The 25,000-nt window shown below is 47.0% G+C and overlaps 1 protein-coding gene across 2 annotated transcripts in view; it reads right to left on the reverse strand.

Annotated features, from left to right (window-relative positions):
• DRGX (dorsal root ganglia homeobox) overlaps window positions 1–25,000 on the reverse strand; it is a 33,732-nt gene that overhangs the window by 8 nt on the left and 8,724 nt on the right. Inside the window, exons 4-7 of one of the 2 annotated variants that reach the window (XR_004426581.1) lie at window positions 21,264–21,436; window positions 18,496–18,608; window positions 1,359–1,850; window positions 1–162 (exon numbers count right to left, since the gene is read on the reverse strand). The exon at window positions 1–162 is cut by the window's left edge and continues 7 nt beyond it. Coding sequence is in view for 1 of the 2 variants with exons in the window: in XM_033148455.1 (XP_033004346.1) it covers window positions 1,585–1,850; window positions 18,496–18,608; window positions 21,264–21,436 (552 nt within the window). In the remaining variant the exon portion in view is untranslated. Of the gene's footprint in view, window positions 1,851–18,495; window positions 18,609–21,263; window positions 21,437–25,000 lie in introns of both variants that reach the window. The other variant, XM_033148455.1, reaches the window with a different exon arrangement.

The following is a 25,000-nucleotide window of genomic DNA, read 5'->3' on the forward strand; positions in this document are numbered from 1 at the left end:
TTCTCAGAATTTTGCAAGGCAGTTCTCCAAACAACTGGGAGTTGAATTCAATAGGACTTATATTTTAGTACACATGAGTAGTATTGCACTGCTGAAATGATCTGATTCTTCCATTGCATGCCATCCGACTGGGAGTTTATCTGAAGGGCAGGGTAGAAATACCTATGACAAATAAAAAATATTACTACTCTGTGCTCACAAATCAAACCCTTGGTTATGGACCGCTGCCAGTGTGTCTTCCTTCTGCTCTGTGGGATATACTGATGGTCTCATGTCCTCAAATTCAACAGGATCTTGAGGCACAGCCTGTGTGAAGTTACAGTTCTGCTATGATGAGGGGAAATAGAGGGGACATGTTGCAAAAAGGACCTCGGTTTGGAAAGTAAAGCAAACTTAGCAGGCAAAGCAGAAATCCCTTTCCAGGAAGGGATGGCTCCAAAGATCCCATTGACCAAGCTCATTCAATGACAGAAGACCTATTTATCACCTAGATGTTGTCGTAGACCCTTCCAGTCATTTTCATTGCCCCCAAATCCTAGCTTAAGTTATACCTTAGAAAGAGAGGTTGTTATCTTCACCCATTCATATTTCTGCCAGAAACATATTCAGCGCTGACAGGAATGTCTGCGCCCTCCTGAGTCCCAAACTGAACGTAGGGAACAGGATGAAGTGATGGTCCCATGGAGAGATGACTCAGATTCCTAGGAATTCGGCCCCAATGTTTTTGCAGGGAATTGTCACACTACTGGCTGTTGGCCCGGCTTCTCAGACCTGAATGGCCTAAGTCAAGGTGTTATTGATACCCAGCAAAGTTGAAGGCCCCTCTGCAGTATGGGTGGCTAGCTCTCCTTCCTCCTACACATGTGCAGGGTCACTTGTGCAGGATGGCTTGGATGTGGGCCAAGGGGGTGTTTGCTTGTGTGTGCATCATTACAATCTCCCGTAATCTGCGTTGAGGACCATTCTCTCAAAAGGTGGCGTACAAACCTTCTAAATAAATGAACAAACTAATAGATTAGCAATAAAATCCCTTGTGTGGGGTGTCCTAAGCCTCAACAAGACTGACTTCTCTGTCCATATTGCTCTCTGGACCCCAGGAACTTCCGCTCGTCGGGCCTATGAGACCAGGCTTTTCTATACCCATCCGCTGTGGAACAACTAAGAGGTTGTTGTTCTTGTTTAAAATAGAAGGGGGACCTGTTATGTGATGCTTAGGGAACCCCTCATCCCCTCCCCCACCCTGATCTGGTGGAATCGAGGGACCAGGCAAATAATGCCCCTTTGCTTCTCTCTCTACTATTCCCATCAGGGCTCCTGGATCCAGTTCCGCTGTAAGCAGAACTAACACCAGGCAGTACCTGGAGATTCAGCAAGAGCAATGGAGAATTTCGGGAAATCCAGCAGGAATTGATGGTGGCAATAAAAGAGAGGGCCAAAGAAAACCTAGAGCTTGCTGAAACAGTCAACAGATGAGCGAGTTTCCTTCCAGTTTCAAAATAAATCCAGACAGCTTCTGCAGGGTATATCCCTTGGATTTGGTTTCTTGGGGTGCTGAGTTCGTTATGAGGCGGCATGTGGGGGGTCTCAAACACTCTTCTCGCTTTCGTTCTGTTCCACAGCCACGGGCGGCTTGTTGTCCAAGGCATTCTCTGCGCCAGGCTTGGCCCCTGAGGCTGGAGTGGGGCTGCTGGAGGCCAGGAGGTTCGCCGACTGCAGCACAGCCTCTGAGTGCTCCCGTGCTTTCATGCGCAGGGCTGCCACGCTCGCCGTGCGATTACTCTGGCAGCCGTACGTGGGGAGGAAGGAGAGGCCCATGTGGTCGGGAACACAGCAAGAGCACAGCGGGCTACCTGCAGCGGGAGGAAAAACAAAACGCCACCGGCCGTCGGAATGCATCGGTAAAAGATGAGAGCCGTTTGCTGCTGCGATGCACTTCCACAAATATGCGCCGGGAGGGTTTTCCAGGGCCCTGCCCACCTGTAGGCACCACGGATGAAGCTGGTGCATACACTATTCAGGCTAGATTAGCAGTTCCAAAGCCACAGACTGTCGGGGTGGGCAGACTGTATCACCAATTTTTCTCAGCAGAAAAGAAACCTGATTTATTTCAAGGAGTTACTTCTGAGTAAAATATACCAAAGCCAGTCAATTCTGTTTTATTACGTATAGAAAGCGCCCTTTGGGAGTGAATTAAATAATGCGGACGTTAAGAAAGTGCTGTAACAGACATATCTCAGTATTATCCTTCATCCACCTTTTTGTTCTGCTCTGAGGGGGTCCGCTTCCAAATCAACATCCTTCCTCTCATTGCTTAGCAACAGAATTAGGTGATTTAGCCCAGTGGATAGCTCAGTCAGTAGAGCATGAGACTCTTAATCTTAGGGTCGTGGGTTCGAGCCCCACGTTGGGCAAAAGAGTCCTGCATTGCAGTGAATTAAACAAGATAATCCTCAGGGTCCCTTCCAACTGTACAATTCTGAGCACCCTTAGCAACGATGCTGCCTACCACACGCTGAAGCATTACAGCTGCCTCCACAGTTTGTGCTCTAACTTTCAGAAATGTCCAACTTGCTTTTAAAAAAAAAGTTAAGAGTGCTTTGGGGCTCAGTACATGCGCACCACCTGCACTCCTCTGTTGATGGCCCTGATCAGGGAGAAGAAATGAAGAGTGGAAAAGACTCAACATGCTAAAATACTAGAATTCAACAATGACAATTCATTGTTTGTAGTCACTTTTCAAAGGTATCCCTCAGTTATCCGTGTATTCTAGTAACTTAGAGGAGGCCTCAGCCACATGGTGCCCTAATTCCTCGCATACTGCGCATACCTATAAACCCACCTTTGGTTCAGCGAAGAAACAGCATTTCATCTTTATGGACAACTTCTTAAAGTCATTTTAAAAAGTGTAACTTAACCACATTTATCGAAAAGCCAGGCAACACTATGAACAATATGGAGGTAAAATTATAGGAACTGGGTTAGTCATATAGCCTTTGAGAAACAGTGGTAGACAAAGACATATCATCTTACCTAATTTGTATCTTTTATAAAGACACGGGGCAAGAAACGCTGATTCTGCCTTCACAACTGCCTGTGGAAAGTGCACAGCCAAAACAGCTACGAGTGCTTCCAGCCATGCGTAACGTGAAAAGTGCTGTTTGTGCTTCACTTGTCTTATTGCAAATGAAAAAACGACAGGGACTAGAATGCTCTTCCCATTTAAAAAGGTCCGTCTTCCACTTCCTGCCCCACGTTAGCAACTTTCACAAACGCAGAGGGCCTGTGAACAGCACAAGGGATGCTCAGACATAGCTTTAATGTTGTTGTGTGTGAACGGGTGGGAATTGTGTCTAAAGATCACCCAGGGGAGTGCTGTGTTACAGAGGTCCAAATGGCCTCAGCTGTAAGTCGGGTATTTTGCATTACTGGCCCCCATGCTGTGAAATCCTCTTCCGGCAAGATTCGGTAGCTGCCCTCACTTTTGACTTCCAGGTATCTTTGAAGACCTTTTTCAGTCCACAGGCCTCTGCTGCTGTTTAATTTTTAATTTTTTGACCAGCCAGCTGCTTTAATGGCTATCTGTTATTGTTTTTAATGGTGCTTTATGTTTTAACGTTGTACACACTGCCTTGATGTTTTACGATACAGCAGTACAGAAATACTTTTCTGCATAAATAAAATAACGGGAGGCACGCACAAAACAAGGACCTCCATGGGAGCTACCGCATGAGGCAGTGATGGCAGCCAACATGACTTTAGAAGAGAATTAAGACAAAATAATGAAGGGCAAAGCTATTTTCTATCTGCCCTGTCAAAGGCAATATGTCACAAAAGGGGAGAATGCTGCAGCACTAAAATCCCGTTACTGGGAGTGACTAGGAGTGGCCGCCAAGACCACATAACACCGGGACTGAAAGACCTACATTGGCTCCCAGTACGTTTCCCAGCACTATTCAAAGTGTTGGTGCTGACCTTTAAAGCCCTAAACGGCCTCGGCCCTGTATACCTGAAGGAGCGTCTCCACCCCCATCGTCCAGCCCGGACACCAAGGTCCAGCTCCAAGGGCCTTCTGGCAGTTCCCTCCCTGTGAGAAGTGAGGTTACAGGGAATCAGGCAGAGGACCAGACTTTTAGAAGACATCTGAAGGCAGCCCTGTTTGGGGAAGTTTTTAATGTTTGATGTTTTACTGTGCTTTTAATATTCTGTTGGGACTAACCAGAGTGGCTGGGGAGGCCTGGCCAGATGGGCGGGGTAAAGGTATCCCTGACCATTACATCCAGTTGTGTCAGACTCTGGGGTTGCGGCGCTCATCTCGCGTTAATGGCCGAGGGAGCCGGCGTACAGCTTCCAGGTCATGTGGCCAGCATGACAAAGCCAATTCTGGCGAACGAGAGCAGCGCACGGAAATGCCGTTTACCTTCCCGCCGGAGCGGTACCTATTTATCTACTTGCACTTTTGACGTGCTTTCGAACTGCTAGGTGGGCAGGAGCTGGGACCGAGCAACGGGAGCTCACCCCGTTGCGGGGATTCGAACCACCGACCTTCTGATCGGCAAGCCCTAGGCTCTGTGGTTTAAGTAATATATTATTATGATTATATTATATTATGATATTATTATTATTATTAGTTGTTGTTGTTGTTGTTGTTGTTCTTATTTGCAGACTTCCCATGGGCTTCTGGTTCGCCACTGTGAGAACAGGATGCCGGACTAAATGGGTGTTTCAATCAGCGCTTGGGTTTAATTTTTGCTGTCTTATTAGAGTTTCCCAGAGAGGCACTGAACATGGTTATAAAGGGAAGGCTCCGTTTAGTCAGTGGTTTTCAACCAGTGTGCCGTGGCACCTTGGGGTGCCTTGAATGATGGTTGGGGTGCCACAGGCAACACTGGCCTCTGTCCCTCTTTCCTTCCCTCCCTCCACTGATGCCCTCTTGCGTCTCGGCCTCCCAAAGGCTTGCACAACTGTTTGTTGCAGCAGCCCTGGCTACGAGCTGCCCAGGCGAATGGTGCCTCTGGGGCTGGCCAGGGGGTGCTGGTTGCCAGGAGCTGAGGTAGCCTCGGAGTAAGCAAGCAAGCGGGCGAGGGAGCCCAGCCAGCCAGTCCGCCAGCGCTTGCTGTTGGGAATGGACAGACAAGTCTCAGGCCCCTGTGAGGCAATGTGAGGAGGTACCTCTCTTTGGGGCAGGGAGGGGCAGCTCAGAGACCAGGGGCAGCAGCAGCGGCTGCCCTGGGGACTCCCAAGGAGAGGGGAGAGGAGACTGAGGGAACACTCCACAAGGGAGGGTGTTCGAAAAAGGGTGAGGGGCTGCCAGCTCTCCAGGCAATGGGGTGACATAACTGGGCTCCTGAGCCCCACGGGATGCCACAGAAAGAAGGCAGTTGGTCAAGGGAGCTGTGGACTCAAAAAAAAAGGTTGAAAACCTCTGCCCTACATGAAAGCAGATCTGCTCCTCTCATAGTGTGTGGAAGCCCAGCCTTAGCATCTGAACGGGGCCTTTGCTAAATTGTTTCAAGAAGCTGCTGTCTCCTGTATTCTAAATTAAAAACACACAATTAGTTCTCCATTAGGTTACAGCAAATTCTGCAAAATTGATCTGGAGCACCTACTGTTGCTATATTACATCATGCTTGAAAGGCTGAGCTCGGACATAAATACTTAATGTAATAAATACAGTCTGAAATATTTGATCCACTTGACAGTTTAATTGATCTGCTACAGAGAGACTGACAGGAAAAATTAAATTAGTCCTGCCTCATCTCTGCCAAAAGCACATTTTAACTGAAAGTGGTACTTGAACTACAGATCGGTTCACAAGGGGATCCCTTTTTCCACTAGACACCGCCGGAGGAGAAGAGGAGCAGGGTGCGCCTAGATCTAGATTCTGAAGCACATCTCTTATCGATTGTCACACTTGCACCCCGACACAGCCACTCCCAACCTGGTGCCCTCTGGACATTTTGGACTCCAGGTCCCATCAGCCCCTGCCAGCACTCATACTGACTGGAGTTGAAGGCAGCAGGTTTGGGAATCGTTGCCTAACAATTCTTCCCCCCAAGTCCGTGGGATATTTACAATGCTGTCAAACCAACGATTTGTGTTTTCTAGATAGGCACATGACGGGAACTGAAGCTCATAGAGCTTTCCTGCAAGTTTGCTAGAGAGAACCCTGTGAGAGACACTCTCCCACTGTGCCCTGATAGGAGAAGGTATCCGCTCTCTTGTCCTACCTGCGATATATATTGCACATCCTCTTTTGTCATTCTCCCATCAAGCCAATAATGCGAGGGCGTTCAGACACCATTTTAAGCTAGACTAAAGTATGCCTTTGCAACTGAATGACCATGCCAAGCCTTCCCAAGCAAAGCTGCTGTACCTGTTACTCTCCAACAAGTATTATGAGCGAGCAAATGTTAATTTTTGACCTTTTACAAGATTGTGTGATTATTGTATTAAGGGGGAAGTACCAGGAGAATCCAGTCTGCCTTAAAGCGCCCTGGGTTATTTAAACCAAAAGGCTAAAACTAGCCTCTCCAAGATTCCCTTTCAAGCTGCAAAGGGCCACAAAGGATAATATCTAATAAACAAATATTCTCCTAGCATCTATTCTCATCCCTACATAGGTGTCACGAGCCCCCACTCAGGCAGATGACACACAGCCAACCTGCTTAGCCCCAGCAGCAGAGCTGATTCCTTTTTGAATCGTTCTGTTTTGAGAATCTGAGGGGTTTCTGATGGTTTTTCTTTCTGAAAGCTCACCTGAGCCAGATACCTGGGTCCACCTCTAGGCCCAACACCATCACCTCTAGGCACCAGTTCTCTGAGGTAAGGGCCCTTTTCCCAGTCCAGCAAACGTGCCATCCTTTTAATTCTTGGTGCCACAGACTGAACCGGAGACCACAGCAGTCTGACGTGAATCCTTCTCATCTCCGACCATCCTTTCAAGACGATGAGAAGGGGTGATTTATTTATTTATTTTGCCAAAGGAACTCCTGCTAAATCCCTCAGGTGGCAGGTGTTGGAGGTGGGGCACAGCAGTTTCTGGTGGGCCCTTTTCCCCCTCAGACCACACCCCACCTCCTCGCTCTCCATGCCACCCCACTAAAATAAAATAAATCTCAACCAATTGAAACAATACAATAAAACAATACTGTCCAATAAAAACAATACAGATGTTTTCATTTCTTGGGGAAAATTTAACCTCTTTGTATGCCTCAATTCCAAAGGATTCTGGCTCCCTTCCCTGTTTATTCATCTATTCCATATACAGCCCAGTTGTTAGAGCATGAGACTTAATCTCAGGATCATGGGTTCAAGACCCATATTGGCCAAATGTTTCCTGCATTGCTTGGGACTGGACCAGATATGGGTTTCCCAAACTTGGGTCTCCAGCTGTTTTTGGACTACAACTCCCATCATCCCTAGCTAGCAGGACCAGTGGTCAGGGATGATGGGAGTTGTAGTTCAAAAACAGCCAGAGACCCAAATTTGGGAAACAGCGGACTAGATGAACACCGTGGTCCTTTCCAACTCTCCGATTCTATGATTCTAATAATATGTACATTGTATGAGTCCAGAGCCTGGGATCAGTGCACAAACTACTGAGAAATAATTCTCAATTGTGGCTGTTTGTTCATTTCTCTAGTTTAATGCGGGGCATCGGGGGGGGGGCGTGTTGCACATACAATGTCATCCCCCTGGGCCTGGCTAATCTAAAGCACATTCTGCAGGAAAGGTTTAAACCCATTTCGTGCTGCGAATACACTTCTCAAGCACTTGCTGCCACCATGTGTACACAAAGAGCGTTTCCTATTGGGCAGAACTAGTGATGTTACAGGGCTGTGCCACTCCCCATCTCCTAAAATACTTCTGGTCTATTGAAAAACGTGCAATTTCATTTTTTTAAAAAACAAGGAAGTAAGTGTGTGTGTGTTTGCAGTGAGGTAAACCCAGTGAGGTTACCAAAAGTGCCGAGGGGATACGGACAGACTAAAACTAAGAAGTAAAAAAGCAACGATGAATGCTACTTTGAAAACAGGCCCACCTGTATGTAGGCAAGTGCCAACATCGCAGAAAGCAACTCCAGCGTAAGGCAAGGTTATTGCACAAAGGTATGTAGAATTGTATAAAGGTAAAGGTAAAGGGACCCCTGACCGTTAGGTCCAGTCAAGGACGACTCTGGGGTTGCGGCGCTCATCTCGCTTTACTGGCCGAGGGAGCTGGCGTACAGCTGTGAACTGAATGTGAGTAAACTACTTTAAATAAGATTGTGGAATGTTTGTTGTTTTAAGAGGGATATAAGGGAACTTAGGTAAAGGGAACCCTGACCATTAGGTCCAGTCGTGTCTGACTCTGGGGTTGTGGCGCTCATCTCATGTTACTGGCTGTGGGAGCCAGCGTACAGCTTCCAGGTCATGTGGCCAGCATGACTAAGCCGCTTCTGGAGAACCAGAGCAGCGCATGGAAACGCCGTTTACCTTCCCGCCGGAGTGGTACCTATTTATCTACAGTGGTACCTATTTATCTTACAGGCGCTCCAGGTTACAGGCGCTTCAGGTTAAAGACTCCGCTAACACAGAAATAGTACCTCGGGTTAAGAACTTTACTTCAGGATGAGAACAGAAATCTAGCAGCGGCAGCGGGAGGCCCCTCAGCTAAAGTGGTACCTCAGGTTAAGAACAGTTTCAGGTTAAGAACGGACCTCCAGAACAAATTAAGTTCTTAACCCGAGGTACCACTGTACTTGCACTCTGGCGTGCTTTCGAACTGCTAGGTTGGCAGGAGCAGGGACCGAGCAACGGGAGCTCACCCCGTCACAGGGATTCGAACCACTGACATAGCACTGTGCAAAAAAGTACATTGCAAAAAGTGAACCCTGTGTCTTTCAAAGCCTACATGTGTACATATCCTTTGCAGGGTGGCCGGGGGTGGGGACCACGGCAAATCAACTTACCCAATTGCACTATTAGAAGGAATGGGGCGCCAGGGTAAGGCAAGCACAGAATAGTAGATTAAAGGATTAAACAAGCGCTATTATTTAACGAGCAAATTAAGTTGACTTGGATACACAGAAGACATGAAAAATAAATTTAAGGAACCGCGGAAAGAGAGTGATGGAAGTCAAGTTTTGAAATGTTAAGGTGGTTGTAAATTCGACAAATGAGAAGAGACGACTCCCTAGAAAAGACCCTGATGTTGGGAAAGATGGAGGGCACAAGGAGAAGGGGACGACAGAGGATGAGATGGTTGGACAGCGTTCTCGAAGCTACTAACATGAGTTTGGCCAAACTGCGGGAGGCAGTGAAGGATAGGCGTGCCTGGCGTGCTCTGGTCCATGGGGTCACGAAGAGTCGGACACGACTGAACGACTGAACAACAACAACAAAAATTCGACAAAATGTATTAATCTGAAAAGTATAAATAAAATCTTAAAAACTCTATTATTAAAAAATAAAAAAAATTATACCCCAAAAAGGACATTCAGGGTAATTCGGCTGTATTTCACCTATATATTAAATAGCGTATGAAAACAGGGCACAGAAGATACTTCCATGTCACAGGCTTACACGCAGAACAAATAAAACTTTCGTATATTGCGAGATCCATGTAAACACAGATCACTCCAGCTTGCCTTGCTCCATCAGAAATGCTCCTAAACATCTCAAATAAGGGAATCGCCTGTGAAGTGCAGCACGTAATAAACACACAACACCAGTGGAGGTGTGATGCAGGGCTTACTAGGGACGAGCTGAAGTCTGAATGTGCAGTGCTGCCATGAAGCATTACAAATGCATAGTTTTCCAAATTAAAGACAAACATATCCTGAGCAACAACAGTAGTACAGGAAAAGGGGAGGAGAGGGAGAGGGAGAGGGAGAGGGAGAGGGAGAGGGAGAGGGAGAGAGAGAGAGAGAGAGAGAGAGAGAGAGAGACTGAATGTACAAAAGCCCTATAAACCTGAACTGGAAGCCAGTCTGGACTACTGCAATGCGTTCTACATGGGGCTACTTTTGAAGGTGACCCGGAAACTACAATTAATCCAGAATGCGGCAGCTAGACTGGTGACTGGGAGCAGCCGCCGAGACCACATAACACCGGTCCTGAAAGACCTACATTGGCTCCCAGTACGTTTCCAAGCACAATTCAAAGTGTTGGTGCTGACCTTTAAAGTCCTAAATGGCCTCAGCCCAGTATACCTGAAGGAGCGTCTCCACCCCCATCGTTCAGCCCAGACACTTAGGTCCAGCTCCGAGGGCCTTCTGGCGGTTCCCTCCCTGTGAGAAGTGAGGTTACAGGGAACCAGGCAGAGGGCCTTCTCAGTGGTGACACCCTCCCACCATATGTCAAGGAAATAAACAACTATCTGACTTTCAGAACACATCTGAAGGCAGCCCTGTTTAGGAAACTTATTAATGTTTGGTGTTTTATCAGGTTTTTAATATTCTATTGGGAGCTGCCCAGAGTGGCTGGGGAAAACCAGCCAGATGGGTGGGGTATAAATAATAAGTTGTTGTTGTTGTTGTAGAAGTGGGGAAGATGTACACACAAATTGGGGGGGGGGGGAGCCTTAACAGAACAGCATCAAGCAGGGGCTTAAATCCTGCAAACACATGAAGATGGCACAGTCCTCACTTTAACTGCTCCTGCCCTACATGTATCAGATGAATGGGGCAAAGGAAATTACGTGGGTGAGAAGAGAAGAAAGGGAAATGTTAAGAGCTTTTATTTTGAAACGGGTTTTTCAAACGGCGGTAAAGATCTCCAACTGTTAATCCCCCCCCCCATCTTTATAGACAACCCACACAGCAACAGCCCCACAAACATTCAACTGTCTGCTCTCTTTTCTCACTGCCCTGCCCAATGCTGCTGAGACCAGCCCTGATCCTTTTTCGTTTAATGTTTTTATGAAAGAATTTTTCATTTTGTTCTGATTCTTCTTCTCCTCCTCCTCTCCCTCCCTCAATCCCCTGGAATTTGCATTACAGGGACACACACACACACACATGCGTATATGAGAGAAAGGAAATAGCATCATAGTCAGAAATCAAGCTCAAGAATGGTAAAAGAAGACGTTCTGAAACCTATATTGGCCTGGCGCCCAAAGGCCTGGGTGGAACCTATCACGCCTCTCCAGGGACAGGATTCCAGCAAGCTGGTGCCACAGCTAAAAAGGCCCTGTCCCTAGTGGATGCCCGCTGTGTGTCACTCGGCAGCCAGAAACTGGTGCAAAGTCTCAAAAGTTGAATGAACCGTATAGATACCCAGGTACCAAGCTGTTTAGGGCTTTAAGGATCAAATCCAGCACTTTACAATAAGCCTGGAAACCAACGTGGATCATACAAGATCAGAGTAATATGCTCTGATCAGCTGACTCCAGCCACTATTCTGGCGGCTGCATTTTGCACAAACTGAAGTTTCCCCAACCATGGAAGACATCAGGGTCGAAACAAAATAGAATATACTGTATATTCTGGCGTATAAGACTACTTTTTAATCCAGGAAAATCTTCTCAAATGTCAGGGGTCGTCATACGGCGGGTGGAGAATCTGCGGTCGAGTATATCTCAAACTCTATATTTTAACTGGAAAAGTTGGGGGTCGTCTTATACGCCGGAAAATACGGTATATAAAAAATGGTGTATGGAGTAGTATGCAGTTGTAGATGTTTAAAATAAGACTCCATGGATGGGATGGGGGGAAAGTTTCAAGATTCGGAGAATCTCCACATACAGTATGAGTTTATTGATTTGTGTTTATTTGTACTCTTTATCTGTAAAACCAATAAAATGTCGGGGGGGGGGAAGTTTTTAATGGTTGATGTTTTTATATGTGCTGGAAGCCTCCCAGAGTGGCTGGGGCAACTCAGCCAGATGGGTGGGGTAGAAACAATAAAATTATATTATTATTATTATTATTATTATTATTATTAACCATTGCTGCCTGCTCTACAAATTGCAAATATATAATATTATACAGCCCCTTCATGGATCACTGCCTTGTCGTGGCGAAGGGGCTTGAATTACTCAGGGAAGCTATGGACAGGTCAAGATGGACAGGTCATAGTGGAGAGTTTGGACCAAACGTGATCCACCTGGAGGAGGAACTGGCAAGCCACTCCAGTATCCCTGCCAAGAAAATTCCATGGAACATGAGTTTGGCCAAACTGCGAAAGGCAGTGAAGGATAGGCGTGCCTGCCGTGCTCTGGTCCATGGGGTCACGAAGAGTCGGACACAACTGAACGACTGAACAACAACAAAAAATATTATACAGATTTTTTCCCTGGCCACAAATTTATGTTGTGAACCGCCCTGTGATCTATAGATGAAGAGGTGTATACAAATTTAATAATAATAATAATTGTTGTTGTTGTTGTTGGGAGGTGTGTCCTAAAAGGTTTGTGAAGAGCAGCATTGGTTCTGTGTAAATCCTTGCCTTCCTGCTTCTCAGTACAACGGGGCTGGGTGGGGTCCTGGGCATTGACAAATTCCACTCGTCCAGGACAATTAACAACCCTTTTCCTCCCAGGCACCACAATTAAGCCTCCGCAAAACCTTTTGCAACCACAGCAGCGCACTAACCCTGAATGATCCTGATCGATCCTGCCCGGTGCTTTGATGTATAATGCAAAAGCCGCTTTCCCATCAATGGCTGCAACATAGGCCGCTACGCCAATGGAGCAAGCAACATTGCGAGGGAGGCGGCCATGCACCGTGCAAGTCATCCCATGGCAAACGTAATCATTTATCTCCTTCCAACCTGCACTCTGGGCAACAGAGGATCCGGGGAAGTTCTGTAGGAGTGGAAGGGAGGCTCTCCCACAACGATTAGAGAATTTCCGCCGAAAACCAGAGATTCCTGTTTACCCCCATTAATAATCTCTCCATTAATGAATTGCACTATTGCCTTTGTCCATTAAGGAACTGCTCTGGGGGTCCTTGCTTTTAAGCTTGTTGATTTCTCCTGGTAACTCCGTGTTATTGCACAGAGCATAAATAAATCACGCCCGGCGAGGGATTTTCCTTTTGTAGCTCAGTGTTCAGTCGAAGGCTCCACAATGCAACATCACGAAGGTGCTAATATTATAGATTCCCGGGGAGGAAGGCAAGATCCTCTTACAAAAATCAGAAACGCACAAACCCTGGATGAGCGGCCCCATCTACACAAGGAGCAAGTGGCAGCTACCGCCAGATATTTAGGGGAAAAAAGGTAGAAGGGAACCTGGCACACTCTCAAATGTTCACTCATCGGGTGCATGCCAAAAAACCTATATACAGGCAGAGCCACACCATAAGAAGAGTTTGGATTTGATATCCCGCTTTATTACAGTATATTCTGGCGTATAAGACTACTTTTTAATCCAGGAAAATCTTCTCAAAAGTCGGGGGTCGTCTTATACGCCGGGTGGAAAATCTGTGGTCGAGTATATCTCAAACTCTATATTTTAACTGGAAAAGTTGGGGGTCGTCTTATACGCCCAGTCGTCTTATACGCCGGAATATACGGTACTACCCGGAGTCTCAAAGCAGCTAACGTTCTCCTTTCCCTTCCTCCCCCACAACAAACACTCTGTGAGGTGAGTGGGGCTGAGAGACTTCAAAGAAGTGTGACTAGCCCAAGGTCACCCAGCAGCTGCATGTGGAAGAGCGGAGACGTGAACCCGGTTCACCAGATTACAAGTCCACCACTCTTAACCACTACACCACACTGGTTCTCATAAATTTAACTTGCAATTAATGTACATTTAAAGCACAGATTTCCTCCAGAGAATCCTGGGAACTGTAGTTTGCCCCTTGCCTAGGTAAAATTCCCAGCACCCTTAACAAATTGTAGTTCCTGGGATTCTTTTAGGAGATGCGTGTCGATCTGCCCTAAGCCACACATTTCCTCCTTACACGTAGGTGTTAGGGGACTGGTTGCGACTCAGGTCACAGCGGTGTAGCTCCCAGAAGGCTGCAGTCAACCTGTTAATCAGGTCTCTGTGTGCAGTATAATGGGAAGGAGCTCAGGCAATTCCCTAAATACTTCAAAAGAGATATTGTGGAGCTGGAAGAGGTTCAGAAAAGCGCAACCAACATGCTCAAGGGGGTGGAGCTGTAACACAGGCCTACCTGGTGCAGGTATTTTTGCCCTGCTGAAAGAGAATTTCACCCCGACGTGTCTAGACTACTGGCTCTTGAAATGCTCAGTAAGTGGGGGCTGACAGAGAAAAGCAAGCTACCTTGGGCTTCTGGGAAGATGCAGGGAAGTTGGATACCACCTCTGCATCCCCTTGTAGGTATTTGCCTTGAATTCCCAGAAAACAATACTGCCCAGGGCAGACCCTCCAAGTGTCCCTATTTTCCAGGGACAGTCCCGGATTTACAGAAGCCTTCACGCTTTCTAATTTGATCCCGGAATATCCCACTTTTCCTTAGGATGTCATTAGGTATAGTAAAGATAAAGGGAACCCTGACCATTAGGTCCAGTCGTGGACGACTCTAGGGTTGCGACGCTCATCTCGCTTTACTGGCCGTGGCCGAGGGAGCCGGTGTACAGGTTCCGGATCATGTGGCCAGCATGACTAAGCCGCTTCTGGCGAACCAGAGTAGAGCATGGAAACGCCCTTTACCTTCCCGCCGGAGCGGTACCTATTGATCTACTTGCACTTTGACGTGCTTTCGAACTGCTAGGTTGGCAGGAGCTGGGACCGAGCAACGGGAGCTCACCCAGTCGTGGGGATTCAAACCGCCGACCTTCCGATTGGCAAGCCCTAGGCTCTGTGGTTTTTAACCCACAGTAGGATTCCCTATTTTCATTGGAGAAATGTTGGAGGGTATGGAGTTATGTGACCCCTGAGCCAAGGAGATAAGTAACTATACAACCTTTAGAAGACATGGGAAAGCAGCCCTGTATAATGAAGCTTTAAAAAAAATGTTTAATGTTTTATTACGTTTCTATATATGTTGGAAGCCACTCAGAGTGGCTGGGGCAACCCAGTCATATGGGTGGGGTATGAATAATAAAATCGTTGCCGTCTAAAAAACGACGACGACGATTTTATTATTCAGAAAATTTATGGATAATTTTTTTAACTGAAAAAAATCATTAAATAAAAAATCATTGTCGTCGTCATTGAATAGGACATTTTCATCAGAGCAAAGTTGGGGGGGTATGCCAGGGTTAGTGGGAACTTGGGGCAAGTATGGTGGCAGTCTACTGGAGAACCTCTTGCCCGACTGGCCTACTCCGATTAGCAATCATAGAAGGAAGCAATAGGGCCACGGAAGGAGCAGCTCTCCTATGAGAAAAGGTTATAGCGTTGGGGGATTTTAGTTTAGAGAAAAGGTACCGTATTTTTTGCTCCATAAGACGCACTTTTTTCCTCCTAAAAAGTAAGGGGAAATACCTGTGCGTCTTATGGAGCGAATGGTGGTCCCTAGAGCTGAATTGCCCAGGGGCCAAAAGCAGATTGTGCTTTTTATTTTACAAAGAGAAAAGGGAGTGTTGAAAGGACCCCCGCTCAGCAGCTGATCAGTAAGAGATCGGGAGAGAGATAAGAGTCCCGGTTCCCTTTCAGCCCCGCCCTCCTTTGTTGAATGTGCTGCAGAGGGAGGTTGTTTGTTTCCCCAGGGCATGTGACTGGCTGATTAGATTATCTGTCTGGAAACAGTAGAAACAGCTCCCTTTTCTTAAGATTTTTCAGAAATGTGAGTTAAATCCCCATAAAAATGGGGCTTTTCCTCTTTGCTTTTCCCCCTTTGCAAAAAAAATGCAAAACCTTTAGCTGATCCTCAAAAAAACAAAACAAAACAAACAAACCAAAAACCCAGGGTTTTTCCCTTTGCAAAAAAGCTGCAAAACTTTTAGCTGATCCTCAAAAGGGGGGGGGGGGGGCTTTTAGAGGAGGAAAACCAGAAAAATATTTTTTTTTCCTTGTTTCCTCCTCTAAAAATGAGGTGCGCCCTATGGTCCGGTGCGTCCAATGGAGCGAAAAATACGGTATTGACACAGGGGGGAGGGACATGTAGAGATGATGATGCATGATGTCGATAAAATTGATATCCCGCCCCCCACTAGAATGCATGGACATCTAATGATGTTGAACGTTGGAAGAATCAAAGCTGATAAAAGGTGCGTAGTTACACTACAAGATCTGCAATGAAAATCTTCGTTGGCACAACAGCACAAAAGGAAGGCATTATCCACAACCCTCCCCACGTGCTGTGGTCCCAATACTAATCAAGTCTTTTTGCAGTTGCTATTTCCAGGTTTAAAAAGAAACAAAACAACTTCAAATGACTCACACTTTTAACCTGCAAGTTCTTCCTCGATAAAGGAATGCACATCACGAGAACTGGAGAACTGTGTTTGGCTGAAGCACGGCAAACCTGGTGAAGAGAGCTTTAAGCTATTCATACCTCAGTGGGCAGGAATGAAGTTCAACCTGGCCTTGAAGGAATGGGAAACTGGACCAAAACTAACAATGAAATTAAACAGAGGCAGGTGGATAGCTCTGTGTTCGGGCTATCTGCCCATAAAATACACAGCTATGGGATGGGGAATCTCAGCCTCATAGTCACAAGCTGAATATGAGTCAGCAGTGTGATGTTCCTGTAAAAAAAAAAAAAGGCTAGTGCCATTTTAGACTGCCTTACTGGAAGTGTAGCTTCCAAGTCTCAGAAAGTAATTGTTCCACTTTATTCTGCACTAGTCAGGCTTCAGTGGAATATTGTGTTCAATTCTGGTACTTCAAGAAGGATGCAGACAAATTGCAATGGGTTGAGAGGAAACCAACGAAGACGGTCGGGGGTTTGGAATCAAGTCCTATGAAGGAAGGTTGAAGAAACTTCAGTGCATTTGACCAAGAGAAGAGAAGACTGAAGGGAGACAGGGCAGCGATCTTCAAATACCTGAAGGTCTGCCACAAAGAGAAGAGCAAAGACTTGTTCTCTGTTGTCTCAAGAGAGCAGATCGGATTGGCTAAAGTTACAGGAGGGTAGATTTTGGTTGAACATTCGTAGTGACCTTTCGACGGTAAGAGTGACTCAACAATAGCAGTGGCAGGCTTTGGGCTGTCAAAATTCAGCAGTACCCAGTTGTGGCCAAACGGGTTGCACAACCCTAACATCGCCTCTGACAATATAACCAATTATCTGGGGTGGGTCTTCAAACAGAGGCTGGTCAGAGAATACTCTAGGTCTGGATTCCAAGCAGAGGGCTGGACAAGGCAACCTTTAATACCCTTCTAACTCTATGTGCCACAAGCAGACCAAAGAGCTGCCTTATTCATTCATGAAAACAATCCAGTTTGCACAAGCAAGTGAACCAAGGCCAACAATTGGCTTTTTACTGATGAACTACTGCAGCTTTGTGAACAAACCAGGGTTCAAATCTGAGTTCGGAGCTGGCCTGAGACTTTCTACCGCTGCAGGCAAATGCCCCAATGCCACCCAACGCAGATCCGGGCCCAGCCCCCAATGTTGCACCAGCCCTGCCACTGCCCCTTCCTCTTCAGGTCACCCCTGTCTGAGTTCAGCACTGTGTATCCTGGGATATCCCACTGCCTGTTCTGTCACTTATTCTGCAAAACATGAATGGCAGAGAATGAAACCACAGAGCCATTCTAATGGGAAACAAGTCACAGTGTGACTCAGCAGCACATGTCAGAGAGCAGCAGGCAGAGACGGTCATTTCCCACTTTCTCACAGAGCCTTGGGCTTGCCGATCAGAAGGTCGGCGGTTCGAATCCCCACGACGGGGTGAGTTTCCATTGCTCGGTCCCTGCTCCTGCCAACCTAGCAGTTCAAAAGCACGTCAAAGTGCAAGTAGATCAATAGGTACCACTCTGGCGGGAAGGTAAATGGCGTTTCCATGCGCTGCTCTGGTTCGCCAGAAGCGGCTTAGTCATGCTGGCCACATGAACCGAAAGCTGTATGCCAGCTCCCTCGGCCAAAAAAGTGAGATGAGCGCCACAACCCCAGAGTCGTCCACAACTGGACCTAATGGTCAGGGGTCCCTTTATCTTTACCTTTAGGAGGAATAAGCTTTCCCACCAGATCCACTCAGAAGGCAAGAAGCAATACATCCACCTTATGGGAGAACATTCATGGGCTTATCAGTTGGCTTTGCAGATCAGAATACTACAAATAAACCAGCCCAATCACATTTAGACATTTTGTTAACTGAACGTAATGCAACACGAACCTCTGCATATTTACTCAGAAGTAAGTCCCATTGTTTCCAGTGAAGTTTCTTCCTGGATAAGCGTATGCAGGAGTGCAACCCAAATCTAACCAATCAGAGCGTTTGCCCATAGAGTCAGAACAGAAAAGCAAAAAAGGCAATGTCCAAAAGTGCCAATTCGACAACCATTGCGCCAAAAAGCCCCAGCCAAATCAGGGCCACTGAATCAGCAAACTGCGGCTGAGCCACAACTGGGTTGTTATTATCATCGCCATCTCAAAACACAAAGCACATCTTTCTGCCGCGGAATCTGGGATTTAAAAAAAGAGACCATTACCTTTGAGGGACGCAACTTGTGACAGAGCCTGGGCGTAGGTGGCCGTGTTGAGGAGAGTCCCTGGAAGACACGAGGGGAAAAAGGGTCCGGAGGGACCGACGGCTCTGCTGAGGCTGCAAGGAATGGGGGGAGAGGGTGGGGGGGAATAGGTTTTAAAAGAAGTTGAAACCCATTAAAACTCAATTAAAATTGCGTTACCTGCAGAGCTCCGGAGCCAGCTGCCTGACCTTGTCACCATGTTAACCAGAACTCCGGGGAATCGATTGCAATCGGTGACCCCCAATCTGGAATTTGACCGAGCAACCCATATAGGTACAACTCAAGCATCAATTGCATCAATTCACTCATACTCGCTCCATCTTGGTATGTCTGGTGTTACAAGAAGACCCTTCTCTCTCAAGGCCACCCACCATCCCAGTCATTTTGCCTCTCTTTGCGCGCTGGCTCCCACACAAGTACCAAACATACCGCGGGTGCCTCCAGGTGGTCACTATTTTGCGAGACGGAAAGTGCGTAACGGCAGTCCAAAGGTTAGGTTACCAACGCTTGGCTTGCTGTGCCCAGGCCATCCCTGCCCAAGCATGGTCATAACTAGCACAAAGGTAAAAGGGGGTCTAAACCTCTTGGGCTTGCTGATTGGAAGGTTGGCAGTTCGAATCCCCGGGACGAAGTGAGCTCCTGTTGCTCTGTCCCAGCTCCTGCCAACCTAGCAGCTCGAAAGCACGCCAGTGCAAGTAGATAAATAGGTACCACTCTGGCGGGAAGGTAAACGGCGTTTCCGGGCGCTCTGCCTTACGTCACCCTGTCCTGTTGCGCCAGAAGCAGTTTAGTCATGCTGGCCACATGACAAGGAAAGCTGTCTGGGGACAAACGCCGGCTCCCTCGGCCTGAAAGCGAGATGAGCGCCGCAACCCCATAGTCGCCTTTGACCAGACTTAACCATCCAGGGGTCCTGTACCTTCACCTTTACCTATAACTGGCACACAAGTCAAAAGAGGTGGTTTGGCTCTCCCAGCCACTGTGGCCCCTTGGGCATCCAATCATAATGACGGATGGAGCAGGGGAATAGCCACCGCTGCTATATTCATGTGCCCATTGCCTTTAAGACCAAGTTAGTGTGTGCAATGTGTACTTTGCACTCAAGTACTGAATCCCGGTGCAAGAAAATGCTCTTGCTTTCTATGTGAACGCCAAACAGAACCACCAGTATGCAGAAGTTGAATCAATCGGAAAATCTGGTTCTGTGTGTGCAGGATTCCTGTACTGCAGTCAGCTGAACTAAATGACCCTCATGGTCTCTTCCAACTTCTACATTCTATTATTCGATACGGGCTTAATTGTAACTATGGTTTCTTTCTGCTCTTTTTTATGCTATGTTTACTCACTTTTATAAGTGAATAAAAAGGAATAGCTTTCTTTTTACAAGTTCACCATAGCACAACCCTATGCAAGTCTACTCAGAAGTAAGTCCCATTTAATTCATTGGGTGGGATTCAACTAATTCATTGAAATTAGTGGCTCTAGCTTGGTCGTGCTCATTAATTTCAGTGGGTCTACTCTGAGCAAGACTTGGGGCTGATCCAGACCTGCGCTTGTCCCATACCTAGAAAACATGAGTCTGAGAGATTTTGCTTTCGCCTTCCCACTTTCCCCAAGAAAACCAGCAATTCAGTGATAAATTGGAATAAATGTCAATCTGGAGAAAACCTGATTGGTGTTTGCTCTGATTCAGCAGTACAGATTGGGTTCCCTTGGGGGAAAGAGGCAAGGATGATCCCTTAGTTGAATATCCATTGAGATTTTCTCTGGGTACCGGTAAGACTGCAGCCACACCCTAACTCTAAGCCTGATATATAAGTGTGTGTTAATCCTATAAAAATAATTGACCCAAACATTAAAAAAGTCTGTGATTGCATCTCAGCACATTCAACTAAAAACAGCTGTCCTTTGACCACCTGGGTAACCAATCTTTCACTCTACATGTGTTAAATTAGCATGTCTAGCCGAAGCTAGAAACACAAACACACACATTATCATCGGTTATGGGTGCCATGAGCCAAGTCTCTGGTCTTATGTTGGACTCTGCAGCCTCACTGCAACTTCTCGCATTCATGGCCTCTGGGCCCCACTGCATACAACCGTTACAGCCGCTGCGTCGTGTGTGGGAACGGGCACACCTACCCGTATCTGCCAATTAAGATAACAATTCATACAATGGGTGACGTGTGCTCAACCAACAAAAGCAAAAGCCGCATTAAATATGTTATTATTTAAGGCGCTACGTGACTCTTCAGGCACAAGTAGCAACTATCACTAAACCTCTGCTATCTTCCCCCCATGCATGTGAGGCTCTTTGGCTGGGTTCTGTCCCTGGTTGCAGCCAGCTCTGCTTCTTTCTCTCTGTTTCTGTCTCCGTGCAAGTTCACCAGCGATTTCATCCACCCGTCGCTACCACACACACACCCCTTTCCCCCCTTCTTTTACTGCCACTGTGTGCTCCCAGGAATAGCTTCAACTTGAGAGAGGCCCTCAAATATTTTACTGGGGAGAAGGGACCTTGATCCCAGGAACTGGCTCCTATGATCCTAACCCAAACACATTACCAAAAAAGTGTGTGTTCGATGTAGCTCCATGTTCAGGATTGAGACGTTGGCCTGTAAGTCTCTTCCCCCCCCCCTCCGCCCACCCAAATCAAAAAATGAAAATCAAAAAAATGCTTTCAAACTTCCACCCAGCACTAAATGCATATCAAGTCGAGGCAACCTTACCTCTGCTGAATCTCCAGGCTCTCCTTCTTATTCCTGGTTTGGTCAACCGGAGAGGGAGAGTTTAAATTCCTTCCTGGGGGTGTCACCTCGGCCATCGTCTCCTTAGGTCCTTCTTGGTCTGAAGCGCCTCTCTCTGTTTTCCTCCATTTTGCCCTTCTGTTCTGGAACCAGACCTGAATGGGGAAGAAAGGAACCAATAGGCAGCCTTGCTTGGGCACCAAACTATTGTCATTTGTGTGAATTTCCTTTCCTCTTCTGCTTTGATGAGACGGTAAGAGAGCACCAGCTTCTGCCTATTAAAACCAGGCTGCACCAGGGAGCTACAACAGGAATATCTGCATCTCTCCTTATTCAATGAAACACAATAAATAATTTTTGTAGGGCATAAGCACCTGATTTAAACACAGGGGAAAAAAATATGGGAAGGACAATTATCAAATGGAAGGCTTTTCCCCACACGTGAGGATTAAATGCACCTTTGAGGTTAGCTTGCCTTTGTATAGGATAAAGGTAAAGGGACCCCTGACCATTAGGTCCATTCGTGTCCGACTCTGGGGTTGCGGCGCTCATCTCGCTCTATAGGCCAAGGGAGCCGGCGTTTGTCCACAGATAGCTTCCAGGTCATGTGGCCAGCATGACTAAGCTGCTTCTGGTGAACCAGAGCAGTGCACGGAAACGCTGTTTACCTTCCCGCCGGAGCGGTACCTATTTATCTACTTGCACTTCGACGTGCTTTTGAACTGCTAGGTGGGCAGGAGCAGGGACCAAGCTGGGATCAATAGGATAGCCATCTTCAAATATCTCAGCGCTGTCACATGGAAGAGGGAACAAACTTGTTTTCTCCTGCTCTGGAAGGTAGGATTCAAACCAATGGCTTTTTGTGACACGAAAGGAGATTCCGACTCAACACCAGGAAGAATTTTCTGATGGGAAGGGCTGTTTGGCAGTGGAACGGACTCCCTCGGGAGATTGTGGACTCTCCTTCCTTGGAGGTTTTTAAGCAGAGGTTGGATGGCCATCTTTTCATGGATGATTTAGTCCAGGTTGCTGCATTGCAAGGGGTTGGACTAGAAGACCCTCGGGGTCCCTTCCGGCTCTACTATTCTATGAACCTCTTGCAGTAGGGACCGGCAAGAGAAGAAGCAGCATTTACCTGAGCTTCCATCACTGGCACTGGTGCATCTGACAGGTGGGGAATGGCTCTCCCAGTGCGCCGGCACCAAGCTGATTTCCCACTGCCTCCCAGTAAGAAGCAACACCAGTGACAGGTCAAGTCAGTGCTGCCACCCCTCCCCATCAACCACGGTGGAGCTTTTCCATCACCTGTGTCTCAGGAGTTGGAAACGGAAGACTGAATGCAGAGGATAACTCAAATGTATGCTATACCGCGGCAAAGTAGGTTAGACTGGGACGGCCTATGCTGTCGCCCTCCAGATTCTGCTGGACTCCAACTCCCATCAGCCCCAGCTGGCATGACTAATGGCCAATGGCGGTGGGAGTTGTAGTTCAACGGCATCTGGAGGGCAACACTGTTGCTATCGCATGGGCTAGATCGAGATTTCCCAAACTCCGAGTCTCCAGCCCTTTCTGGGACTACGACTCCCGTCATCCCTAGCTAGCAGGACCAAGTGGTCAGGGATGATGGGGACTATAGTCCAAAAACAGCATGAGATCCAAGTTTGGGAAACCCCTGGGCTAGAAGTACCAATTCTTTGACACGGTAGAAAGTAGGATCATATGCTTTGAGGGACCAAAAGCCATCCAGTCCGTTTCTGATCTTGAGACAGCAGGGTCATCTATTCATTGCCTCGCTATACAGCTTTTCCCCCAAACAAACTGAACTGCAAGAAGAACAGACCTGCTTATTTCTTGTATCTGTTCTTCATAACCTATGTTTGGTCAGGCCGCCAAAAGAATGACCATCATAAAATCACTTTCATTGGGCCCAAACTAGATTTATTTATTATTAGTTAATTAAATTTGGATACTACCCTATATTTGCAGGTCTGGGGTGGGGTGGTTACAACAGAAAATCAAAATATGAAAACACAAAATACATAATAAAAACAAACGCAACCCAATAACCCACCGTCAGCACATTTTAAAGGGGCGTTGGATGTCATTCGGCCAAAGGCCCGGTTAAAGAGGAACTGAAATCAACCTGTGCCCCTTTTGTTGAGTAAGTTATCGGCTATGGGGAAGCCTGAGCTGCCTCCACATTATGCAGAAGGTGCTGGATTCAACCCCCGGCATCTTCAGGTACAGCTGAGAGAGCCTGAAACCCTAGAGGAGCCAGTCAGTAGAGACAGTTCAGAGCTAGCCGAACCAATGGTTTGACTTGGTATAAGGTGAGATCCTAACAACAGTAGGATAAAGATCTTTGCTCATGCCCTGCTTGGAGGCTCCCCAGGGAAATCTGCCGGACAAAATAGAATCATAGAATTCTAGAGTTGGAAGGGACCCCGGGGCTCATCTAGTCCAACCCACTGCAATGCAGGAATATGCAGGTGTCCCATATGGGGATTGAACCTGCAAACTTGGCATGATCAGATAGGCCAGGGGTCAGCAACCTAAGGCCCATGGGCTGGAAGTGGCCCGCAGAGGTCGCTTGACCGGCCCACGAGCCGGCTCTGAACTGAGCTGCCCGCTTGCGCGCTGCGCTAAACCGGCACAGCACGGCGCAGGGACTCGCTTCCGCACGATCCGGCCCACAGAGGGACCTCTGCGGGACGGATCCAGCCCAGGCAAGATAGACCTTGCCGACCCCTGAGACAGGCCTTCAGTCTGATCCAGCAGGGATCGACTTATCATGTTGGGAAGTTTAACTACCTCTCCCTTCGCTGCTCCCAGCCATGATTCCAAGAATAAAAAAACCCTCTCTGAAGCTGCTATTTGCATATTAATTACCGGTAATCCAATGCAACGAGAGATGCCCTTAAAATGCAAGCAGCAGATTCGGAGAAGAGCTTTTTGTTAGAATGGTGTGGATGAATAAAGTTAAAAGAAAAAATTAAGCGCACACACCAGTCCCAAGCCTGCTGCCACCATCCCTCTGGTTACCATTTTCACTTTTTAAAAAAATATGTTTACGTTAATAGCATGCACACAATTAACATCTTATGTAGCTTGGCCCTGAGACTAGCTGATACAGCTTATAGAAAGTTTCTTCTCACTTTTAGCAACAATCTGCATATTGACAGTTTTGCCCCGCGGCTTCCATGCAGACCAACAATGGCCTTGGGTAGTTCATTCTGAAAACCTCACGCACCCAGAGTTAAGCATATTCAGTCCCACTTATTATCAGTGGGATTAAGTAGCCAAAACCCAAGTACTTCAGTTTAATTGGGCTGTAACGAGGGAAGCCACAATCCAGTTATGCCACAGGACTTGGATTTAGCCCGACTAGAGGCAAATGTGAATATAACTGGGCTGCCCATTATTTTAAACTGAAAATAGGCTGGCTTAACCAGGTTGTGGGTGTTATTATGCGTATAGAAAAATCAGGCTTTCCGAGCTATGGCTAAGGAAATGCACAATTTAAAAGACGATTACAATGTGCAGCGCATTGTTATCATTCCATTTTTATTTAGCCTGCTTTTAATTGCGTGTATCAGCAAAGGCTGAATAATGATTTTTATCTGCGTTCTAAATTTAGGAGACTTAAATGCAAAGCCAATTGCAGACACTTCCTTGTGTCTTAATTGAATGAAGGTCACAGCTATAACAACATTTAATTG

Source organism: Lacerta agilis, chromosome 5, assembly GCF_009819535.1.
Source record: "Lacerta agilis isolate rLacAgi1 chromosome 5, rLacAgi1.pri, whole genome shotgun sequence".
NCBI lineage: Eukaryota > Metazoa > Chordata > Lepidosauria > Squamata > Lacertidae > Lacerta > Lacerta agilis.